Source organism: Lepus europaeus, chromosome 21 (genome assembly GCF_033115175.1).
Source record: "Lepus europaeus isolate LE1 chromosome 21, mLepTim1.pri, whole genome shotgun sequence".
Classification (NCBI taxonomy): Eukaryota; Metazoa; Chordata; class Mammalia; order Lagomorpha; family Leporidae; genus Lepus; species Lepus europaeus.
The window spans coordinates 2355331-2380768 of record NC_084847.1 but is presented as its reverse complement, the minus strand read 5'-3'; the positions used below and the strand labels follow the sequence as shown (position 1 = coordinate 2380768).

Here is a 25438-nt window from a genome sequence, read left to right as displayed (position 1 = left end):
CCTAGTTCCTCTGTGTGCTCTACCCAGTTATTGCCCTAATAAAACTGCCTTCTTATAATTGCCTCCCTCTGGACACTGGACACAATCTGCTTGATTCGCAGCCATTTACGCCTACAACCCACGTGGACTGTGCAGGAACGCCACGGAGACCAGTTCCTATCCACGGCGCCATTCCATACACTCAGAACTCCCGTGAGTGACCCACCAAGGTAATGCCCTGGATCCAAAGTCCTGGGCCTGCGCCCCTGAGTCCTTCATTCTCATTCATTCTGTCTCGGCCCTCCTTCCCTCTCTACCTACCTGCCTGCTGGTGAACATGCACGGCCACTGCCCGTCTCCCACTGGTCCTGCCAGATGCGCTGCCCTCTTCCCTCCGGGATCTGAGAGGCCCACAGTTGTTTCTGTTACTTCGTGCTATCTCTTCTGCATCTCACCTGACACACGCAGACCCGGCCTCTTTCAGGGCTCTTCTAGAGGGTGGCTGTGTTGGAAAGAATAAGTGGGCACAAGTCAGCTAAGAGTTTCCTGTGAGAGACACCAGGTCACAGGCTGAATACTCAGGCATTAGCCCATGCACCGGGATAAAAAACCATCCTGGGGGCCGGCACTGAGGCGTGGTGGGTGAGGCCACCACCTGCAGTACCAGCATCCCATATGGGCAACGCTTCAAGTTCCAGCTGCTCCACTTTGGATCCAGCTCTCTGCTATGGCCTGGGAAAGCAGAGGAAGATGGCCCAAGTCCTTGGGCCCCTGCATCCATGTGGGAGACCCAGAAGCTCCTGGCTTTGGGTCAGTGTAGTTCTGGCTATTGTGGCCATCTGGGGAGTGAACTAGCAGGTGGAAGACTTTCACTCTCTCACTCTTTCTCTCTCTCCCCTCTGCCTTTCAAATAAATAAATAAATCTTTAATAAAAAAAAATCCTGTATTAAATCAATTAGACTCAAGAGCTGGAAGACCACGCCCTCCGTGTGATCTCATGCCCCTACCTGACCTCTTCTATACACTCAGCTGCCAATCAGGCTACGTAACCACTCCCCTTTGGGAGTGAATAAAAGGCCTGAGCATGGTGGGCGCCTGCCCTGCTGTCTTGCACCTTCGGGCACTCGGCCTTTTGGCTGATGCTCCGCCTCTGCTTTCCTGCCCGCAAGCTTTGCTCCATGTGGTTCCTGGCCTGCTCTCTGCCTGGTATGGACCCAACTTAGTTTCTAGACTTCTTTCTCCCCTAAACAAAGCCCTTACTTTCCTGTGTATTTCTTTCACTGAATAAATGCTAAAAACTGTAAAAAAAAAAAAAAATCCGTGAAAGGCACACTGTAAACATCCACAAGCGCCTTCCCTGCAGTCCTGTGTGTGAGTGAGGGCTGGAGTTGATTGACAGGGCTCGAGCTGACAGGGCCAGAGTTGATTGACAGGGCTCGGGCTGACAGGGCCAGAGTTGATTGACAGGGCTCGGGCTGATAAGGCCATAGTTGACAGGGCTAGAGTTGAATTGATAGGGCCATAGTTGATAGGGCACGAGTTGATAGGTACTCTCCAGACCAGATCAGAGGAAAATACAAAAGGGATTTACTCCAGGCACACAAGGCTGGTTCAAGGTTTGAAAATAATTTTATGTGATTCATTACAGAATAGGCTAAAGAAGAAAAATCATTTTGATAGACACATGCTTTGTATTTGACACAACCCAACAGGCATGTATGAGAAAAACACAGCAAAGCAGGACTAGAAGGGAACTTCCTCAATTTGTTTAAAAACATACAAAAACTACAAACAATATTGCACTTTCTGGTGAGACACTAGAAGCTTTTCTGCTAAGATCAGGGACAAGGCAAGGCTTTTCCCTCTCTCTGCTTCCATTCAACTTCCACTAGGAGCCTGAGAAAGGGCAATCAGACAAGTAACTAAAAGCCATACAGACTGAGCAGGAAGAAAGGAAACTATGTTCACAGAAGACATGATAATCTAGGTAGGGAATTCCCAGGAGTCAACCCAAAAACCCTTAAGCTAATACGCAATTATTAGCAAGGTTGCAGGATACAAATATGTAAAAACCAATTCCCTTCCTATTTATCTTCAATGAACTATTGGAATCTGAAAGTATCTGAAAGTATCATTTAAGTTAGCACCCCCAAAATAAAATACATAGGTACAAATATAACAAAATATGTACATGATTATGAGGAAAACTGAAGAACACGGATGAAAGAAATCAAAGAACTGAATGGAGAGATTCTCCCTGTTCCTGGAAATCAACACTCAACTACTGTCAAGATGTCAGTTCTTCCCAACCTCATCTGTAGATTCCATGCAAACCCACAATCAAAATCCTAGCAAGTCATTTTGTGGATATCAATAAATTAATTTTGAAGGGTAGAAAGGCAAAAGACTCAGCATGGCCAACACAGGAAAGAAAGAGAACAAAGCTGGGAGGCGGGCACCACCTTACGTCAAGGCTTAACATAAAGTTTCCCCAATCAAGGTGGTGTGGTGCTGGTGAAGAAACGGAAAAATGGCTGCATGGAACAGAAGCGAGAGCCCAGAAAAAGACCCACACAAATATAGCCAACTAGTCTTTGACAAAGGTGCAAAGGCAATACAATAGAAAAAAGACAGTTTCCTCAACGAAGGCTACTGGGACAATGGGGCATCCACATGCAAATCACCATCTCCATCACCATCACCATCACCATCACCATCACCACCAGACACAGACTTTACACTCTTCACAATTAACCCCAAATCAATCACAAACCTAAATAAAAATTGCAAAATGACGACTCCTAGATGATAACATCGGAAAAAATTTATGTGGCTGCGGTGATGACTGTTTAAATTAAAAAAACTAAAGGCTTATTTATGAAAGAAAGGATTGATAAACTAGACAACATTAAAATTGAAAACTCTGAGAAACACATGGTCAAACGTATGCAGACAGGCTACAGATTGGGTGAAAATATTTGCAAGAGACAGATCTGATAAAAGGCTGCTATCCAACATACACAAAGAACTTTAAAACTCAACAATAAGGAAACCACCTGACTTTAAATGGGCATAGGAGGGGTGTGCATTTGGCTCAGAGTTAAGATGACACTTGGGATGGTTGTATATCATATCCAAGTCCCTGTTTGAGTTCTGGCTCCACTTCCAATAGAGCTCCCTGCTAACGTGCATCCTGCCATGCACTGGTAATGGTTCAAGTGCTTGGGTCCCTGCTCCCCTCGGGAAGGCTGGATTGAGTTAGAGGCTCTTGACTTCAGATTGGCTCAAACCTGATTGTCGTAGACATTTGGTGAGTGAACCAGCAGAAGATCTACCTCTCACAATGTTAAATTAAAAATTGTAAAATGGGAATAACGTCTAAAGAAACACCTTGCCAAAGAAAACATATTCATATAGAAGACAAATAAGAATATGGAGGGGGCTGGCACTGTGGCCTAGTGAGCTAAGCCTCTGCCTGGGGGTGCTGGCATCCCATATGGGAGCCTGTTCTTATCCCGGTTGCTCATCTTCCAATCCAGATCTCTGCTATGGTCTGGGAAAGCTGTGGAAGATGGCCCAAGTGCCTGGACCCCTGTACTCGCATGAAAGAAGCTCCTGGCTCCTGGCTTTGGACTAGCCCAGCTCTGGCCATTGCGGCCATTTGGAAAGTGAACCAGTAGATGGAAGACCTTTCTCTCTGTATCTCCCTCCCTTTCTAATTCTACCTCTCAAGTAAGTAAATAAAAAAAAAAAAAAGAGAGAGAGAGAGCGAGTGAATATGCGGGGCCCGCACTGTGGTATAGTGGGTAAAGCCACCGTCTGCAGTAATAGCATCCCGTATGGGTGCCAGTTCGAGACCGGCTGCTCCACTTCTGATCCAGCTCTGTTCTGTGGCATGGGAAATCAGTAGATGGTCCAAGTCCTTGGGCCCCTAGACCGTGTGGGAGACCCAGAAGAAGCTCCAGGCTTCTGGCTTCAGATCAGCGCAGCTCTGGCCATTGTGGCCATCTGAGGAGTGTACTAGCAGATGGAAGACCTCTCTCTCTGTCTCTGCCTCTGTAGCTGCACCTTTCCAATAAATAAATAAATCTTTTTTTAAAAAAATGAATATGGAAAGATGCTCAACATATTATGTCATTAGGGAATTATACATTAAAATAATAGGAAGATATTAGAAGGGCAAAACTTTTTCAAAAAACTGACAACAACAAATTTGGCAAGGATGTGAAGTAACAGGAATTAATTCTTTCCTGGTGGGAATGCAAAATGGTACAACCTCTAGAAAACAGTTGGCTGGGGTCATACAAATTAAAGTATATAACCATATAACTCAGAAATTGGGCTTCTTTGTATTGAAAATGAAATGAAAACTGAAGTCTATTTAATAATCTGCAGATGGATGTTTGCTGCAAGTTTATTCACAACTGCCAAAATTTAGAAGCAACCGAAATGTCCTCCATTAGGTGAATGGATAAATAAACTATAAATATCAGTGATGAAATATTACTCAGCACTGAAAACAACCAGGCATGAAGACATGGGGGAATCTTAAATACATATTACTAAGTGGAAGAAGCCATCTGAGCAGGCTGCATGCTGTATGATCCAACTAGATGAGACTAGAAAAGAGAACAGTGGTCGCTGGGAGTCCATAGGGAGAGAGGGATGAATGAGAATTTTTAGGCAATCAAATTATTCTTTATGATCCTATAGACATGCATTTCATTGTACATTGGTCAAAACCCACAGAAGATACAACACCAACTGTGAATTCTAACGTAAACTATGGGCCTTGAGTGACAATGGGTCAGCACAGGTGCATTGATTCTATACCCCTTTGGTTGGGGATGCCTACAGAAGGGGAGTCTGAGTGTGGGGGTGGGGAGGGCAGCATACGGGACCTCTACCATCTGCTCAGTTTCACTATACATTTAAAATTGCTCTAAAAAATAAATCCTATTTGAAAAATAAAAAGGCCTCCTGGCACTGCCTGGAGGGTGAGTGAACTTGGAGAGAGGAGAAGAGGAGGCTTGTCAGAGGATAAAAGGCCTTTAACCAAACCAGGAGTTCAGCACGTGGGAAGCAGGAGCTCCCGCAGCTTTACGCACGCATGAGTGTGCACACTCACTGTGAACGTGTGGGCACTGTGGTGGTTGAGGAAAAGGAGTGAGGCTACAGCACAGGGAGGAGAGACGGGGGTTTTAAGGATTCTGCCTCCAGGAAGACACTGCTTTGTGCCTGGTGTCTCCAGACCCCTTGAGCCTGAGAATGGTTAGAGGAGGGATTGTTTCCAGAACAAACACACGAGGTGACTGGGAGGGAATAGCGTCCTGGCTAATTCTAAGGAGATAATTAGAGAAAGAACGGAGCTCTTTCTGAGAGCAGAGATCATCCCCAAAAAAGGATTCCCGGCCCCTGGCAAGTCACGCAGACAGGATCCAGTTGAGTGACGGCACTGCCTGAGATGCCAGTGCCCTGGTCTTTACTGTCTTCCTTCTGCGATCATGAGGGCTTACCTAAGCGGCCAGGGTGTTTGTGGGATGGAGCTTGGGAGGCTGCCTCAGAGGGCAGAAGGGGAAGAAGGGGTATTATGAAGCCAGCTCTACATGTCTGTTCCTCTACCAGATGGCAGGAATTGGTTTCTTCCTCTAATTCTCGTGGACCTCTTATCCGTGAATCAGGAAACCTCAGTCTTTCTGTGTCTTGTCTGACACATTGTAAGGCGATCACTTCCTCCATTTTGGCCTATATAACTGCTTTTTTTTTTTTTCTTCAAATTGGCACAATGCCAGGATAGATAAGCTCCTGAACAATGAGCTTGAATTTCAAAGATAGTATACTGGAGTCTGCAGCTTTGTAAAAGTGCCACCTTGCAACCCCTGCTTCCAAACCACTCACGGCTGGGGCAGCTGTTGGAAGCTAATGAGCGCATTCTTGCTGGAACACTTTATCTTCCACTAGTACAGAAGATGCTGAGCTGACCTTGGAGAAGTGATTCCTTACGGCTGAGCCCGTGAGAGAGATGTTTCCACGTCAGCATCGAAAAGAGGAAGCAGGGCTTCTCACTCTGTCCCAGCAGCCACGTCTAGCCAGGAGATCTCAGCTTCGACTGTCTCCTTCTGACAGCAGCACTGTGCCACCAGCCAGGAAGCCGTGTGGTGTGGAAGTGGCATTTCACTGACAGGCGACTGGGACCTGGTTTTGTTCTACTAAGACTGCTGTCTTCTCTAGCTCCTGTCATGGTCATGGAGCTAACCAGGCCAGCACTGTCCCGAGTGGGATTTCACAGGGCGCTGCTGTGAGAAGTCAGGTGTCACACAAACACCACACCAGGGCCTCCACACTTACGCTCCTCTCCTTCAACTGCCCCCACCCACCCAGCTTCACATTGCAAACACAAATGCTCGAAGTCCTCTTCTAACAAAACTCTCTCCTTATGCAAGCCATTGTCCCAACTTTACCTGGGTGCAGAACAGCTTTTCTTGGCATGTCTGTGTCCTCCACATATGTGTTTGGAACTCACTGACAGAGTCAGATCCTGAGGCTTCTTCCGGATCCTTGTACTCGCCTCAGTGTTGCAGCTCCAGAGAGCAGAGGCAGCAGGCGCTTCCAAGGCACTCAGCAACCTGGGCAGAGCTGCCTTTCTCCAGACACAACAAAATCTAGTCTTCCCATCTCATGACTGCCCTGAATTCTGGGATTGAAAGTTCATATGAAATCACTTAGAAATTCTTATCCCCAATAGGTGAACTCTCTGTGAGCTCTCCAGAGGACCTGCCTGTTCTTCCAGTCCTGGGGAAGAACAAGACCAGGAAGGGTGGCCACTACACGTCCACTGAGCACCTGATACCTGGAGAAAGCAGGGTGTCCTGGGTAATCAAAGCCAGAGATCAGTTGGCCATGGCAGTTTTCCTTGTTTGATATTTTCAATCCTGTCGGTGCCATGAAGACACAAGACTGCATGAGACGAAGCCCCAGCCTCCTGTTGCAAACACTAATGAAGGAAGACAAGCAAACACATCACATGACTCTCAGCTGTTGATGTGGGCCACTAAGGGAATGGCCAGAGACATGATGGCCTTAGGAGGGCAGGGTAAGGGAAGAGGAAACCAGTGGATTAAGACTGTGCTTTGGGAAACTTTACATTTTAAAATGTGGGATGTTGGAAGAGACACAAGAATAAAAGATTGCAGAAGTGTTTCTTAACTAAAAAATAAATAAGAAATATTATTTTCTCCTCTAAGTAGAATAAACAGGGGCTGGTGCATAGTAAGTTAAGCCTCCACTTGCAGTTCATGTCCTGGCTGCTCCACTTCCCATCCAGCTCTCTGCTGTGGCCTGGGAAAGCAGCACAGGATGGCCTAAGTGCTTGGACCTCTGCACCCGCATGGGAGACCCAGAAGCTGCTCCTGGCTCCTGGCTTTGGACCAGCCCAGCTTCAGCCATTGTGTCCACTTGGGGAGTGAACCAGTGATTGGAAGAATTCTCTTTTCCCTCTCTCTGTAACTCTGTCTAATAAATAAGTAAATAAACATTTTAAAATAAAGAAAATAAGCAGCTTTGAAGCTGCAGAATGCCTACTTGCTGTATGTAAAGGATGAAGGGAAGGAACATTTAAAAACAACAAAAACCTTTTTACTAATCTTTAAAGAAGTCTGTTTCTAGGGGCTGGTGCTGTGACATAGGGGGTAAAGCAGCCACCTGCAGCGCTGGCATCCTGTATGGACGCCATTTGGGTCCTGGCTGCTCTACATCCAATCCAGCTCTCTGCTATGGCCTGGGAAAGCAGCAGCAGATGGCCCAACTCCTTGAGCCCCTGCCTCCACATGCGAGACCTGAAAGAAGCTCCAAGCTCCTGGCTTTGGATTGGCGCAGCTCTGGCTATTGTGGCCTTTTGGGGAGTGATCCAGGAGATGGAAGACCTCTCTCTCTCTGTCTCTGCCACTCCACCTTTCAAAAAAAAAAAAAAAAAACTTTAAAAAGAAAAAAAAAAGCATTCTTAATGCTAAACTTTAAAAAAGAAATTCACATGCAGAGACAGAGACCAAGACCAACTCGGAGAGATCTTCCATCTGCTGGCTTACTCCCCAGATACCCACAACAGCCAGGACTGGGCTATGCCAGAGCCAGCGACCTGAATTCAATCTGAGTCTCCCGTGTGGGGGCAGGGACCCAAGTAACAGAGCCATCACCCCTGCCTCCCAGGTTGCACGGCAGCAGGAGGCTAAAACTGGAAGTAGGGTCAGAACAGAAACCCAGGCGCTCCAACATGAGAGGCAGGCAGCCAGAATGGCATCGTCACTGTGCAACAAAGGTGTTCCCAACACTCTGAGAGAAACTGTCTTATGCAATACTTAATTGTACTCATGAATACTAAATATCCTTCTGCTTGGCATTGTTTCAAACCCTTTAAAACCATTCAGATGTTGGTACAAGTCATGGACAAAGGTTTGGTGCAAAAATTATGTTAGAAATATTACATCTTTTGGTTTTAAACACACATTTTCTTAGTTTTTCCTTGAAGATGTACACAAACACTATGCAATTGAACTTTTTGTTAGTGCCAAGGCTGGTGCAACTCAAGAGTCACCATCCTGTGGAAGAAATGAGAAGAGATTCTGACAATTTTCCTAGATCTGAAATGCAGTGTAAGAGCTACCTTGCTTAATTCCTTTCACAGGAAGTAGACAGGTAACGTACACACAGTCACATACAGGCGAAAACTTTATATGTGGTTGATTACAGATAGCACATCAGTGTAGACCCCACATCATTCCCCGTGGAGGATTCATCCACAATGGAAACCTACGCAAGAAAGCAGGTTTGGTAGATGCGCCAGTGCCTGCCATGGCACAAGGAAGATACACAAAGAACAAGTGCAGAAAGACTCAGCAACAAAAACAGGCTTTCATACTAGTTTGGGTGGATTCCTACTGGGAAGAACACAGAAACAGAGTTTGGGTAAAGCTTCAGTGTTTTCCTTGAGGAAACACTTTCCATTGAGGGCACTTCAGAGTCCACCCAGGGAAGAAGCCAGACCATGGTAAGAATGGGGGGAGAGCTCCAGCAAGTACTTCACTCTGCACTCCAAAGACCCCCTGGAGAGGAGTAACATTAATGGGAGTACTTGATCCATTACACAAGTGACAACTGACCAGAAAGGCAGAAGCTCCTCACGAACACTTGTCAAATGTTTGGAAAAACCTTTACGGAGTTCAATCTTTTGCTATCATGACTGTCTACTTGGCAGTAGCTGCTCAGCATTCTTCCTGTTAAACTCTGCACAGCAATTCAACACTCAATTGTCTCAGAACTGATAGAAATCTTAGGCATTTCCATTTTTTAAAAAATATTTGTTTATTTGAAAGACAAGAGTTACAGGGAGGCAGAGGCAGAGAGAAAAAAAGTCTTCCATCTGCTGGTTCAGTCCCCAGATGGCCGAAACAGCTGGAGCTGTGGTAATCCAAAGCCAGGAGCCAGGAGCTCTCCCTGTCCATCCACCCACCCACCTGAAGCACATGAGGCAGTGGAGCGAAGGGAAGCCAGGAGTAAGGGAAGTGGAACAGATCAGAGATGGAAGGGCAGGACGGTTGCCTTGTCCACTTGATTTGTCCCAGAAAGCAATGTCTTCTCTATCATTGTAGGGGGCCGGTGTTGTAGCTCAGTGGGTTAAGCCACCATCTGCTGCACTGGCATCCATATGGGTGCTGATTCAAGACCTAGCTGCTCTACTGTGAACTTACCTCCTTGCTAATGCACCTGGGGAAGCAGTGGAGGATGGCCCCTGCCACCCATAAAGGAGGCCCAGGTGAAGCTCCAGGCTCCTGGCTTTGGTCTGGCTTAGCCCTAGCTATTGTGGTCATCTGGGGAGTGAAACCCCAGATGGAAGACCTCTCTGTGTCTCTCCCTCACTCTTTCAAGTAAATGGATAAATCTTTGGGGGGGGGGGACTATTGTGGGCTCCTACGTGTTCCCATCAGTTTCATAAGCTCAGCTACGCACCTAAAAACTAGATCCCTTCGAGGGCCAAAGGCCAGGAGGAACAAAAAAGGGAATGTCCCTGGGCTTCATTAAACAGCCACCTCCCGCAAGTGCCACAGCCCAAGCTCTACTAAGACAGACCAGAGAACGCTGCCCAAACACACAGCACTGATCTCTCAGTGGTTCACTGAGTGCAAAACCCACTGCAGACCCAGGGACGCTGGATCACATTTCCTGGTTCCTCCCACGTGCCGTCCAAGCAGGAAAGGAGAGCACTGGAATTTTGAAACAGCAAATAAATGCTTCAGCCTAGAAATGAGGCTTTTGCTCACAACCCACTGGCCAAAACTATTTCATAACCCTTACTGCGGAAAGTAAATACTATTTATTCTCCTTTTTGCTGCTTATTAAAATACAGGTTCCACCAGGGGATGCATTATTGTCTCTTACCCATTGCTATGCTTTCAGAGCCCAGACAGTGCCTAGCGTATGGAAGACCCTCATTAAACTGAACAAATGCAAAGCCAGAAAGACACCCACACATGTCCTGGAAGAGGAAGAGTCCAGGAGCCTAAGGGTGAGGTGTAAGAATTATGCAGCGCTGCCTGTATTGCACTTGTGGGGTGTCTGGCCTAGTGGTTAAGATGCTGCTTGGGATGCCCATACCTCTTGTCGGAGTGCCTGTTTCCCAGCTCTGTTTCCGACTCCAGCTTTCTGCTAGTGCACATCTTGAGAAGCAGGTGATAGCCCAGGCACTTAAGTCTCTGCCACCAGTGTGGGAGACCTGCGTTACATTCTGAACTCCTGACCTTGGCCTGGTCCTATCTCATGTTGCACGCATCTGGAAAATGAACCAATGAATGGAGGATTTCTATGTCTGACTTTCAAATAAATACAAGTGTTTTCAAACAAATAATACTTCATATAATTAATCTCAGAATAAAAATCGCTAAGAACACAAGGCCAAAAGCTCAGGTGGCTCTTGTGCCATGTATTATACAGTGATGACGCCAAGGAGGAAATCAACTTGGCAGAACACTACCACAAGTGCTCAGCATCTAAATGGAGCTGTCAAAGCCACAAATGCATCTGCGTCTTTAATGTCATCAATTAGCCCAACTTATCACTGGGGGCAGGGGAAAGAGAGAAACATGCACTAATCATGTTCCTACTGTGGGCCAGGCTCTGTTTTGGGTATTTTACATTCACCAACTCATCTAATCCCCCAGAACAACCCTGAGTAGTATTCCTTATTTACCGAGAAAATGGAGATGTCAAAGTGCTTCAGTAACCAATCAGCAAACAGGAATGTTTTCTAAACTACATATACTACGACGTCACTCAGGCTAGCTGTGTAAGGATAACCTGTCTGTCCACTAAATCTGCCTTCACACCTGGCTGATGAGGCTATGTGGCAGCCCACAGACTTTCTAGAGAGGGAGTCTTGAACAAGTCTGTACTTCTTAAAAATGAGAGATTGGAAGAGATAATTTCTTTAACCTTTTTCCTGATATACCTAAAACCTCTAACAGGAACATACTGGGTTACTGTTGTAGCTAAACAGATGTTATAAGAAAACCCACAGGCTGTGGACTTTCAGCAGCCCACAGAAGCTATGACTTAGCCTTTTGTTAAATGCTGTGCTGGAGCGATAGGCAGACCCTACCCCTTTGACAGCTGGCACCATAAAACCCAACATCATGGATGTGGATTTGTCTTTCCTTGTCCAACAAACCTTTCCTTTTGGGAACCTGGTCTCCTGCTCCCTGGATGCCCAGGTCTCCACAGCAAGAAGCCAAAGAATGCTGCCTGCAGGATATACATACTACAGTTCTCATAAACAAAATAACTCTTGTTCTTATCAACAAACAAAACACAAATTAAAATGTAAATAAAAACCTGAGATGCTGATATTGAACCATTTTTTCATGTCTCAGGGAAGTGCTGATTTGTATGGCTACTTCATCCTATTGATATTGTGAGGTAAGTAATCAGTCTAATTTCTTTTACTGTAGAAAATTCTTCACCTCTAACATACATCTCATGGCTACAAATTCTAACTCATTTCCATATGACTTCATTAGAAATGTTTTCCAATTGCCAACCACCAATAAGAAATATAAAATAGTGCATTTTTAGTTTATCTAGTAGATTCCCTAATGCTGAAGCAAATACAATTTCACCACAGTAAAACTGTGCTAAGAGAATTCAAGAGCTAAAGGTGCTAAACAATACAAGGAACTGAAGTGATGTTCTTTTGTGAACAGTGTCCCTGACAAAAGAAAGGAAGAAAAATCCGATTTTGTCCTTGGGACACTTTGCAGTACAATTCATTTCTGCCTCATGAAACTACTGGAACTGTTAAGCATGCTAGCCTGAAGACAAGAGTATGCACAGAAACACACATGTTAGTGCTTTCTGTCCCAGAAGGCCAGCTACAGATGTTTCTACCATATATGTTTAGATGACTACAGAAGATACTGGCTGGCCGCATCTGCTTTTTTTAAGCTGAATTTGCTGTTTTTCCTTAAGTAAAATCCTCAAGCAGCCTTTTCCCTTATTCAGAATGCTCTTAGAACACCCCTCTGGATAAGGAATTCCTGAGAGTAAAACACAGCAAGCAGTACAACTTATTCCCCGCACAGCCCACCTGGATTCTTTTCTACATCTACACCACCAAATTTCTGAACGATGAAAAATTATTCATGCTTCATGATTCTGTGGGTGTTTGTGTACGTCTACATACACACATACATGTACACAGACACACACACACACGACAGGGTCTCCATTTGGTGAATCTCTTCAGCACGAGGACACTGAACAAGTTTCCCTTTGCCGGTGAAGCTTCTGGTGTCTCAGAAGGCTTGAGCGCCTGCTGAAGTTTCTCTTGCAAGTGCTACAGGCGTACGGCTGCTCACCTGTGTGGGTTCTCCGGTGTTTAATGAGGTGGGAGTTCTGACTGAATTTTTTTCCACATTCATGACAGGTAAAGGGCTTCTCTCCTGTGTGAGTTCTTTGGTGTGTGTGTAGATTTGTATTTTGACTGAAGCTTTTCCCGCACCATGAGCATGTATATGGTTTTATTCCTTGGTGTGTTGTTAAGTGCTTATTAAGATCTGAACTCCATCTAAACCTCTTATCACACTGCTGACATTTATAAGGTTTTTCCTCAGTGTGGATTCTTTGGTGCTTAATGAGGTCAGAGCTAACTTTGAAGCTTTTCCCACATTCCTGACATTTAAAAGGCTTCTCTCCTGCACGGTCTTTCTTGTGAAGATCCATAAGTCTCAGCAGCTCTTGTTTCCAGGGTGAGAGCTTCTTTCTTTTCCTCACTGGAAACTCTCCGTTCCATCTCCCCACTCTGTGAGGATCACCAGGATTTTCTTTGCCTGCTGTTTTCTGGGCAACTTTCACTTTGACTTTCTTTGAAACTATGTTTCCTGGAGATTGTATTTCTAAGTCAGAAAGACATAGAGGCTGATGATTCTCAGTGTCATTTTTGAGCTTTACTCCTGCTGGAATAAACATAAGAATCAGCTATCTATATCCCAGAACAAGAAAACCATAGGAATAGAAAGAAAAATTCAGTAATGATTAAAACACACACACACAACCATGAGCAGAATTAAAACGTTAAGCCCACACAAAGGTTTGTATGAAGACACAAATACCTCCTCTCGTGACGGATGTACCTGTAGGAGACTCCCCAAGACCATGCTGGATCTCCAGGGCTCCTGGAACCCACGGTTCTTCCCCTTGCTCTAAACAGGAGATCACTTTCGGTTTGGGAAGCACAAATAATGCTGTGAAATGGAGAAAAGGAAGGAGTCAGACTGACAGCGTGACAGTGAACGGGCTCCTTCATTCCAGACTATTTCAGGAGGAGCAAGAGCAGCTGTGTAGTATGTTACCCAAGTCCAGTATCATGTTCATATTATCTGGCATTTACGGGGAGATGGGAAAAAGCAGAGACCAAGAAATCAACCTAAGGTATTTAATACAAAGGAGCTAGGGAATGGGAACACAGTGCACACTGCTTCTCTTCTGCCTTTAAGAATATTTCACGTTTGACCAAGGGGAACTAAGTTCTAGAGGTTGCAGGGACCCCTAGGCTGGTCCCAACAACCCTTAAATAGGACCCATGATGGACAAGACCGGGTTTACAAGAGCCAGGGGAAAGGACAAAGTGAGTCATGTATCATAAATCACACATCCAATTCACTGCTAACATAGAACCTTTTCATTTACCACCAGTCCTTGGAACGGGAGAGAGTTATACACCCAGATAAAAATCACTTGGTCTATTTTTTCTAAACAGAGATTGCCAGGTACAGAAGGTATTTATGGCTCATTTGTTGAATAAATACTTATTGAGTGACTACAGTGTGCCATATCAGGTGGGAATATAGTGGTGAAGACAAAATTCCCTGATTTAATGAAGCATATATATATATATATATATATATATATATATATATATATATATATGATTTATCTATTTATTTGAAAGGCAGAACTACAGAGAGGCAGAGGCAGAGAAAGCGAGAGGTCTTCCATCCACTGGTTCATTCCCCAGATGGCAGCAACAGACGGAGCTGAGCTGATTTGAAGCCAGGAGCCAGGAACTTCTTCTGGGTCTCCCACGTGGGTACAGGGGTCCAAGATCTTGGGCCATCTTCCACTGCTTTCCCAGGCCATAGCAGAGAGCTGGATCAGAAGTGGAGCAACCAGGACTCAAACTGGCACCCATATGGGATGCCAGCACTGCAGGCGGCAGCTTTACCCACTACACCACAGCACCGGCCCTGAAGCTTACAATCTAATAGGATTATGCTCCAGGGGAGAGCACTGTGGTGCAGTGGATTAGCTGCTGCCTGGCATGCCTGCATCCCATACTGCAATGTCTGGTTCAAGTCCTGGTATTCCATTTCCAAGCCAGCTCCCTAATATGCCTGGGAAAGCCGCAGAAGATGACCCAAGTACTTGGGCCCCCGGTACCCACATAGGAGACTTGGATGGAGCACTGGGCCCTGGCTTCAGCCTAGCCCACTCTGGCCATTGTGTCATTTGGGGAGTGAAACCAGAGGATGAAAGATCTTCTCTCTCTGCCTTTCAAATAAATAATAAATCTCAACAGAAAAAAAAGAGGAGGAGCTGGTATTATGGCCCATCAGGTTGTAATGCTGTCATCCCATTACCAGAATGTCAACTGCGTCCCGCCTACTCTATTTCCAGTCCAACTTCCAGTTAATGCACCTGAAAAAGCAGCACAACTGGCCCATGTGCTTGGGAGCCTGCCACCCACATGGGACACCAGGATGGAATTCCTGGCTCTTGGCTCCAACCTGACCCAGCCCTGGCTGTTGCAGTCATTTGGGAAGTTAGCCCATAGATGGCCTCTCTCTCTCTCTCTCCCTTTCTGTCTCTCCCCCTCTCTGTGTTAACTCTGCCTTTCACATAAAATAATTCTTTAAAAAAAAAAAAAGCATGCAAGGAAGCTTTAGAAGTAGATGTGGTCCAGGATGACACTTGCTTAGACTAGGATGCTCAATGAGCAAGCACTGAGACACGGCTGGACTCAGGATATAAAGTGAAAATGGAGCTAAGAACTAGAGAAGTAGTGGAGTATGGCAGCAAGCTCAGGGTAAAGGTTGACAATTACCCAAGCAATTGGCTAACAGTGGTGCTCATTAATAAGATTGGAAAGCAACTGAAAAGCAGGTTTGGGAGACAACAAAGAGGAGGAATCAACAATTTTACATAGGATGAGAAGTGAGTTTGTACATTGAGAAAAAGCTCAACAGGTTACCTGGATACATCTTCCCCTCCTCACACGTTCCAGTCAAGAACCAATCAGCTAACAGAAGAGTGGGACTCTCTCTTCTGAGTTTATTCTCAGTAAGGGAGAACAGGACGGTTTACTCAACTCCTACGCAAAGGGAAGGAAGCTTTACCTAGAGAGATGACAGCCTCATAGTTTTCCTACATTACATCATCGTAAAGGGCCTTCTGAGTGGGCTCCAGTAACTCCCATTCTTCCTGGGAAAACACACGGCCACTTCTCGAAAAGTCAACAAGCTCTAGAGAAGTGAATGGACTGGGGTTCCGTCCTCACCACTACAGAAGCAGCCTGACCACCTGGCGATCAACTGCACTATATTAACCGTACATGATTTCATATATAAATATACATATGAAGGTAGAAAGGGAGGAGCTGAGGGCTCAACAAACGGTGTGGGAGACGTCCAGTTCCCCCCAGCTAAGCCTACTTGTCCAGAACACCTGCATGACATGCCTCCCGACACCTGCTGGGCAATCCGGACAGCAGGGAGAGGAAGATGAGGTGAAGCCGGGGCAGTTCCAAGCAGCTGAAAGTACAGCTCACCTGGGACTCCGGCAAGAGGAGCTCAGCTGCCACTGTCCAGTCTTCAGTGTGTGTCTGCTCAGGAGAGGTTAGAATGTTGAGCAGGCAGCGCCGTGGGTGGGAAAAGCCAGGGAAATGTCTCTCATTTCTGACTATGAATACCCTGAGGTCATTTCTAAAACACAGAAGACCCCAATTCTTTCAGTAGAAATGGGACACCTTCACACCTTCACAGGTGTCTACATGATAGAGATAGAGGCTTCTGGATTAGAACGAAGAATCTATCAGCCCCCGGGAACTGGTTCCTCAGGCGATGATCCTTGGTGTTCATAAGTGCAGTTAATAAAAAGCCCTGCTCTTCCTTCCCTCGTGTGACATAAATTGTTTGAGTTGGACAAAACTTAAAGATGACTGAAAATGAAGTAATCGAGGACTTCAGTGTGCCAAATAAAAGGAACAGAAATGCATTTGGCAAATTCAAACATAAGATCAGTGTTTCTAAAGACGACGAGCAAAGGCTTAAAGCAGCAGGAGATGAGGGCAGAGAGATGAGTACAAACCGCTTTGTGAAGGGTTCTGGGCCCTGAACAAAAGACGTCACTGCAGTGTTTTCAAACAGAGAAATGTCATGACATGATCAAGATTTTAAAAGATCACTCTGGCTGCTGTGTGGAAAACAGACTGCTATGGCGGGAGCAGGACCAGGTCTAACAGGCTGAGACCAGGATGTTAACAGTGTAGGAGGCCGAGACACGGCTGCACCCAACTGACAGTTAAGAGGACTAGTGACGAACTGGCTGTAGGGATGATGAAATAGCAGAGCAAAGCCTCACCCCCACGTTGTCCAGCCTGAAGTATGGGTAAATGGTGCTGCCTTTTACCAACATGGGAAAGACATGAGAAGAGCACATTTAAAGGAGGGGGAGGAAGGGACAAAGAAGTTCAGGACAAGAAATGAGCAGGTGCATTGGGCAGAAGCTCCTGGGTGCCATATGTATACAGCCTTTCCCCTCCTTCACCCCTTCCAGAGTGAATCAGCTGACAGAGAGCGGGACTCTTAAGGGGAGAACAGGACGGTTTACTCAACTCCTACGCAGAGGGAAGGGAGAAGCTTTACCTAGAGAGATGACAGCCTCATAGTTTTCCTGCATTACATCATCGTAAAGGGCCTTCTGAGTGGGCTCCAGTAACTCCCATTCTTCCTGGGAAAAATACACGGCCACTTCTTCAAAAGTCAACAAGCTCTAGAGAAGAGAACGGACTCGGGCTCAGTACTCACCACTACAGAAGCAGCCTGACCACCTGGCGATCAACGGAAGAATCAACACTACAGGATTACACCCGCGTGCTGTGTGACGATGCTGCAGTCAGCAACACACCACACATAAAACTGCTCCCAAAAGATGACAAGGAGGTGAAAAGCTCCTATTGCCTAGTGAGGTCACAGTACAATGCGTTCCATGTCTGTGGTGGCGCTACACTGCCAGATGTATATCATTACAAACAGTACAGAACACTTGATAGCAACAGCAACTATGTTATTTACCGGTGTATGTTATTTACTGTAACACTTATCTTTTTTAGAGATTTTTTAAAGAAAAATATTTTGTTAGAGTGTATTATTTCTGCTTATAAGAAAAATGTACTCCAAGACAGAATGCCATGCTACTCAGCAGCAGCCTCATGTATCCTGAGGTTACCTTGTTTCTTCAGGTTGTCAAGAGGCCCCATCAGGTTTTGGACATGACCTATATCAACTAAGTTTGATTAAGTCCACTCTACGATATTTGCACAATGAAAAGTCACTTAATGACACATTTCTCAGACTACATCTCCACCGCCACACATGAATGTATTTTTAAAAATGAGAAAGCATACAGGAACCAATGGATTAGCAATCATCTTGGGAGGTACCCAGTTCCCAGGGAAGATCTGGGGCTAACAAGCCTCCGAGCCCCTCCTGGGCAGAATGAAGCTCGCGCAGCAGGGAGGGGCAGACGAGGTGAGGCGCAGGCAGCCCTGCCTGGCTGCAAGGACAGCTCACCTGGGACTCCGGCAAGACAAGCTCAGGCGCCACTGTCCAGTCTCTGGTGTGTGTCTGCTCAGGAAAGGCTAGGGTCTGTTGAGCAGGCAGAGCTGTGGGTGGAAAAGGGCCAGAGGAAATTTCTTCTTCTTGTGAACACCTGAGCTCATCTCTAACCTAGAAGATCCCGACTCTTCCAGTAGAGACGCCACACCTTTATAAGCCTTCTATGTGGTACCAGACGTGGCCTCTCCATAAATAAGAACCAAGTTATCTATCAGCCCCAGAACCATTTCCCTGTTGCCACAGTTGACTGTTCCCTATTTGTTGAGAAAAAAAAAAATCCTTTCATTCTCTTCTCATGACATAAACAGCTCTGAGTTAGGTAGAAAGTGAAAGTATTTAAAAATACTCAGGAGGAGATGGACTTTTGGCACAGCAGGTTAAGCCTCTGCATGTAACACCAGCGTCCCGTAGGGGCGCCAGCTTGATCCCAATTTCTTCTGCATTTTTAAGGACAAGATGGCTCCAAGCCTTCCTGTTTTCTTTCCTTCCTCTCCAGTTTTCCAAGGAATAATACCAGGGTCCTGTGGTTTGGCTGTTTCTGTTTGTACTGCAGGCAACCCCCGACCTGCACCCATAGCTGCTGCATTCTACCAGTGCCTGGTGGGACGTCTTACTTGCTGTCATGGCTGCTGTTGCAGCTCCCAGAGAATGCCTATGACATCTTGGCTGAACAAACTATTATGGCAGATCCCAGAAGGAAATCATCATAAAGCTCCTACCCCTCTCAGAAACAGGTCCAGTTCCTTTCTCAGTGATCCTGTCCGGTTGTCGCTGTAGACGCTGGCATGAATTCCAAACGTCTTCACGCAGGGACTTGCCTCCTGGTTGGGTCTCTGCTGCCTTCAGCTTCAAGCCTGAGACTTCCACAGCTTCTTCCAAAGGCACTGCCTCCTTCCCCAGCTCAGGGACTGCAACCTAGAGATAATTCCCATCCTCATTACCACAGCAACAAGTATACAGCCTGGACTTAGAAAGTGTGAGACACTACAAGGAACGACACAAGAATTAAGAGACTGCGCCCCTAAGGTTCCACAAAGAACTCTCCACAAACCTGGAGAAATGAAAAAGCCCTCCAACACAGCAGCCCCCACCTCTCTGCACACAGTCCAGCTCCGGACACCAGAGGGCCCGGGCAGGCCACCGATTCTCACACTGCCGAGTCAGACTTGGGTTTCACTTAAATCTCTGCCTTAGTGGTTTTTTGTTTTGTTTTTTTGCTATTTCTCCCTAAAAATCAAGGCACTGAATAAAAACATTTCTCCATCACATGTTCCTATGGTCAAGGAAGGTTTTCACAGAGAATGGGGACAGAGCAGGAAAAAAAAAAGGAAGAGGAAAAGTGGCTCCAAGCTACCTCCGAATGATTTTAATGAATACATGATGAATACATGTATGTCTTGCTCTGTACTCTTCACAGGAGGCCCAAAGCCAGCAGTGTGTTGCCACCTATCCTCGTGCACTCCCTGGTTCCCAACCTGTCAGCAAAGCCAAGCACAAATCACCAAGCAGGGCAAGTGAGGCTCTTGTCTGCGTAGGGAGGACACTCTCCCTCAGGGCCTTCCTTCCGATAACTGCTCTGCTGGGAGTTTTCTTCTTTCCAATGCTCTGTTTCCCATTCTTCTACTTTTTTTTTTTTTTGACAGGCAGAGTGGACAGTGAGAGAGAGAGACAGAGAGAAAGGTCTTCCTTTTTGCTGTTGGTTCACCCTCCAATGGCCGCTGTGGACGGCACATCTTGCTGATCCGAAGCCAAGAGCCAGGTGCTTCCCCTCGTCTCCAATGCGGGTGCAGGGCCCAAGGACTTGGGCCATCCTCCACTGGCTTCCCGGGCCATAGCAGAGAGCTGGCCTGGAAGAGGGGCAACCGGGATAGAATCCGGCACCCCAACCGGGACTAGAACCCAGTGTGCCGGCGCCGCAAGGTGGAGGATTAGCCTGTTAAGCCACGGCGCCGGCCCCCATTCTTCTACTTTTTCTCTCTGCAGTCTTGCCTAATTGTTTGACTTTTCCTTCTCTTTACTGTTCTTACTCTACTGTGGTCTCTAAGTAGCCTCCCTTTCTTGGAACTGCTCCTACCGCCAATTCTTTACTGCCTTTATTTCTGTTCTAAGAATAGAACAAGGCAGAACTAGGCTCATCACCTCATTCACTCTGGGTCCAAAAAAGGTTAAATAAACAAACAAAAACAAAAAAATTTCTCTTTCTCTAAAGCAAGTCTCTACCATGATCTCCAGATGTGGCATGACTTTTGTTGTGGGCCTATGGTTTCAAGTCCCACCTTACCTGTCCTACAGGACCAGAGAACAGTGATGCAATCCATCTCAATCCTCAGGTAACTCCCCCCACCGCATCACATCCACCTTCACGCCATCTCACGGCACATCACACGTCCTGAGTCTCCTCACTCACATCCTTCACGCCATCTCACTGCATGTCACACGTCACCTTCATGCCATCTCACTGCACGTCACACGTCACGTGTCTCCTCACATCCTTCACGCCATCTCACAGCACGTCACACGTCACCTTCACGCCATCTCACAGCACGTCACACATCACGAGTCTCCTTAGTCACATCCTTCAAGCCATCTCACGGCACGTCACACGTCACCCTCACGCCACCTCACTGCACGTCACACATCCCGAGTCTCCTCACTCACATCCACCTTCACGCCACATCATTGCACATCACACGTCCCGAGTCTCCTCACCCCACTCCTCGCTGGACCAGATTCTCTCTGCAGGTGCTCTAACAGCGCCACAGCCTCCTCAATGTTCTGTGGACGGTGCTGCTGCAGCTCGCTCTGCATCTCCACAGGTAGGATGGTCAGGAACTGCTCCAACACCAGTAGCTCCAAGATCTGTTCTTTAGAGTGGATCTCTGGCCTCAGCCACAGACGGCATAATTCCTGAAGCTGGGTGACTGCCTCCCGGGGTCCAGTTGCTTCATGGTAGTGGAAGTTCCGGAAGTGCCAGCAAGAGTTCTCAGCACTGCGACAGTCCACTTGTGGAGCAGAGTTTTCACTCTGGCCGGAGTGCTCTGTCACAGGCCCCTTGGTCTCCCACAGAGCCCTGATTTGAGGATCCAGATGCTCAGCCACCTTCAGTTCTATCGTCATCATTCTGCTCTAACAACGTGCTCTTGTGTCCAACACACACTGAAGCCACCTCGGACAACGGAAGCCCGTCTGCTCTTGTACAACAAAATCAACGAAAGGATCTTCTTCCCAAGAGCACTGAGGGCAGAAAAAAAGTTCATGTCAATAACAGTCACGAGCTCCTTTACCTCATAGCAACTGTGAGAGAAAAACGAACAGAACAGGCCTTCGTGCCTTCTCTTTAATCAGCTGCCTGCAGCCGGTGCTGTGGCCCAGAGGGATAAGCCGTCACTCGTGACACCCACGTCCTTTATCCAAGAGCCAGTCCGAGACCCAGCTACTCTGCTTACAATCTAGGTCCCTGCTAATGTACCCAGAAAGCAAAGGACAGTGGCTTAAGCACTTGAGTACCTGTCATCCACGTGGGAAACTCAAAAGACTGTTTCTAACTTCAGCCTAGCCGAGACCCGGCTGTTGTAGCCATCTGGGGAGTAAACCAACAGATCCAAGATCTTTCTACGTCACTGTGCCTTTCAAATATAGCAATGTCCTTTTTTATTTTTAAATCAATTAATGGGGTGGGCATTTGTCACAGTGGTTTGTCACCATTTGGGAATGTGTTACCATTTGGGATGCCTACATTCCATATGGAGTCCCAAGGTTTCAGTCCCAGCTCAGCTCTCAGTTTTAGCTTCCTGCTAATGTCCACCCTGGGAAACTAAAGATGACGGCTCAAGCAGCTGAGTCTCTGCCACCCACGTGGGAGATGCAGGCAGAGTTTCTGGCTTTTGGCTTTACCCTGGCTCAGCCCCCCATTGTTACAGGCATGGGAGTTAAGGGTTTGAAGCAGCAGATAGATGATCTCTCACTCTGCCTTTCAAATACAATGAAAATAAAAAGAAATTTTAAAAAAATCAACTGCCAGACACTTTGTCTCTCTTTTCCATTATTCAGTTTAAATAGAGCATAGTTCAGAGAAGGCAATGCCAATCAATGAGCTTATCTTCAAAAAACCATCGAGGGCTAGCATTGTGCGGCAGCAGGGTAAGCAGCATCTGCAGTGCCGGCATCCCATATGGACACCGCTTCGTGTCCCGGCTGCTCCACTTCTGATGCAGCTCCCTGCTAGTGGGCCTCAGAAAGCAGTGGAAGATGGCCCAAGTCCTTGGGCCCTGCCACATACACAGGAGACCCTGATAGAGTTCCAAGGCTCCTGGCTTTGGCCTGGCCCAGTCCCGGCCATTGCAATCATTTGGGGAGTGAACCAGTGGATGGAAGTGCACGCTCTCTCTCTAACTCAGCCTTTCAAATAAAAATAAATACATCTTTAAAAAATTTTTACAAAAGGTGCACAGGTGAGAAAATTGGCACCCATTGGCTGTAAGGAATTTTAGGATTATCCAAAGACATAACTGATGTGCTTGCTATCTCCTCTCCCCCATAAGCAAATCTAAGAGGAAAAGAGTAAGAAAACATTTTGAGTTTCTCTTAAATTTTAACAGATCACTCAAGTCAACATTTTTAGCTTAAGGGGGCACAACTTCCACGACCCTTTATCCTCATGTGAAGATGGAAATTCCACTTCATGGAACATTGATATTCTCTTTTCTACTATACGAATACTGGTAGAAAGTAAAAGGAAATTAACTAAAGGGAAAGTAGCCTTATTCTTCTCTGAAAGCATCTTCCAACTACGCATTCAGATGCTCATCATTTTTCTTTGCAAGACATATAAAGAATACTATGCAAATAATGTATATCAGTTTTTTATTTTATTTATTTGAAAGGCAGAGTTACAGAGAGACAGAGTGAGAGGTCTTCCATCCACTGGTTCAATCCCCAAATGGTTGCAACAGCTGGGACTGGGCCTGGCCAAGGCCAGGAGGCAGGAGCTTTTTTCAGGTCTCCCATGTGAGTGCAGGGTCCCAAGAACTTGGGCTATCCTCTGCTGCTCTCCCAGGCACAGTGCCAGGGAGATAGATCAGAAGTGGAGCAGAGGGCCGGCACTGTGGTGTAGCGGGTAAACTGCCACCTGCAGTACCAGCATCCCACATGGGCGCCGGTTCGAGCCTGGGCTGCTCCACTTCTGATCCAGCTCTCTGCTATGGCCTGGGAAAGCAGTGGAAGATGGCCCAAGTCCTTGGGCCCCTGTACCCGTGTGGGAGACCGGGAAGAAACCCCTGGCTTCATATTGGCGCAACTGCAGCCGTTGTGGCCAATTAGGGAGTGAATCAGCGGGTGGAAGACCTGTCTTTCTGGCTCTATCTCTCTCTGTAAATCCATCTTTCAAATAAATAAAATAAATCTTAAAAAAAAATTTCACTTTATGTGACGGGAAAAATTGTAGTTGCCTTTTGTTTACAAAGTATCGATAATAAAAAAGGAGAAAATAGAAGGGGTGGTGATTACAATGGCTCTTCTGCTGACTTTGTATTTCTTCAAGGGTCATTTAGACCTTTAAGTGAGGTTGAGAGAGCATCGTGAGCCTACCTTCTCGCTGTGAGCTAGCAGAAACAGCAGGGAAACCCTGCCCAGGAAGCCATGGGTACTCAAAAGAAGCCACAGGCTCCTCGCTGTTCACCCCGATCGGGTGCATGCGCACTTTCTATGTTTTTGCATTAGAAGACGCTGTTTCTTGGCTCTCCCACGGTCACATCTGCCAGCCACAAAAATGACAACGGGAAACGTCTCTCCCGGGGCAGCCCCTGGCCGTTGCTGTCCATCCCCACTCGGGTTCATTGTGACAGGTGCGCGTATGGCACAGCGCAAGGCAGCAGCCCTGGGTGTGCCCGCCCACGGAATGAGAAAATCTTTCCAGCGCCTGCCTGCGGCCTGGCTCCTGCCGGTCCCCTGGGTCCCGTCACAGGCTCCGTCCAGTCCCAGAAACCCCTCAGCTACCTGCCAAGGACAACCCATTGGGTCAGGCCTGCACCTGATACACGGATCCAGCTGGAGTCCAAATGCATCCAGCTCCCTAATGTGGCCCGGGAAAGCAGTGGAGGATGGCCCAAGTGCTTGGGCCCCTGCGCCCGCGTGGGGGACCCGGAAGAAGCTCCTGGCTCCTGGTTTAGGCGACCCAGCCCCGGCCATCGCGGCCATGTAGGCTCCACGCACACACGCTCTACCTCTCTGCTCTTCAAATGAAGTAACCCATCAGAGGAAGCAGTTTCTCGGTTACCTCACGGAGGCAGCTCCCTGCTCTCCCGGGCCGCCCCGCCGCTCTGAGGAGCGCAGCTCCCCGCCGGCGTCCGGGCCCCGCGCGCTCGCGGCCGGAAGCGGAAGTGGCGTGGCTCCGCGGGCGGCGCCGGCCGGGCCCCTGAGGGCTAACTCGGCCGCGCGAGGGGACGCCCGCGGGACGCGGCCCCGACTCGGGCCTGGGCGCCAGGGCTGCTGCCAGCGAGTGAGGACGGTGTCGCCGGCGGGCGGCCCGGGAGCCCCGCGGCGGGGCCCGTCAGCCGTTTGGTCCGGGCGCCACGGGCCCTGAGGGCTCGGTACCGCTTTGTGGGCCGCGTGGTGCTTCTCTCACCACCACTGTGTTTCGTTCTTGTTTTTCTGTGGGCTGGGCTTTACCCTGTGGAGCAGGTTTGTTTCTCCTCAGAGGAACCGCGTTCCCGCGCGTTCCCGCGCCGGGTGCTCGCTCCGCGGGGAGCCGGCCCGGCTCTCCTGCCCTCCCGCTGGCAGCACGGGCATTCCCCCAGTACTCACTGAGGCTGTTTTAGGGATCCGAGTGGTTGGGGCTGGCGGCGATCTCCAGGTTCTCCCCCTTCCGGCAATCAAGGGGTTATTAAGTCGACTGGGTGTAGCCAGTGTTCTTGTTAAGTAAAACAGAGGCTATGATGGTTGTCATTGTGTGAGGTTTGATGCAAGCTGCTTATCATCTGGTTAGAACCACCGAAGTTCCCAGAATCTTTCATTTCATTTCGCC

At 47.4% G+C, this 25438-nt stretch overlaps 1 protein-coding gene across 9 annotated transcripts; it reads right to left on the bottom strand.

Moving 5' to 3' along the window:
- Positions 1-906: 906 nt before the first annotated feature.
- On the bottom strand, positions 907-25238 carry ZNF75A (zinc finger protein 75A). 9 transcript variants are annotated; one of them, XM_062180472.1, is made up of 7 exons: positions 25219-25238; positions 21127-21651; positions 19137-19332; positions 18373-18464; positions 17446-17572; positions 13636-13767; positions 907-13479 (listed from the first exon to the last, which is right to left on the bottom strand). In XM_062180472.1, the coding sequence occupies exons 2-7, from the start codon at positions 21535-21537 to the stop codon at positions 12767-12769; spliced, it is 1671 nt and encodes a 556-aa protein (XP_062036456.1). In that variant the 5' UTR covers positions 21538-21651; positions 25219-25238; the 3' UTR covers positions 907-12766. The 9 variants fall into 9 exon arrangements, with proteins under 9 accessions (XP_062036456.1, XP_062036454.1, XP_062036453.1 ...); XM_062180470.1 differs by lacking the exon at positions 25219-25238 and adding an exon at positions 24692-24779; XM_062180469.1 differs by lacking the exon at positions 25219-25238 and adding an exon at positions 24639-24733.
- Between the last annotated feature and the right edge of the window lie 200 nt (positions 25239-25438).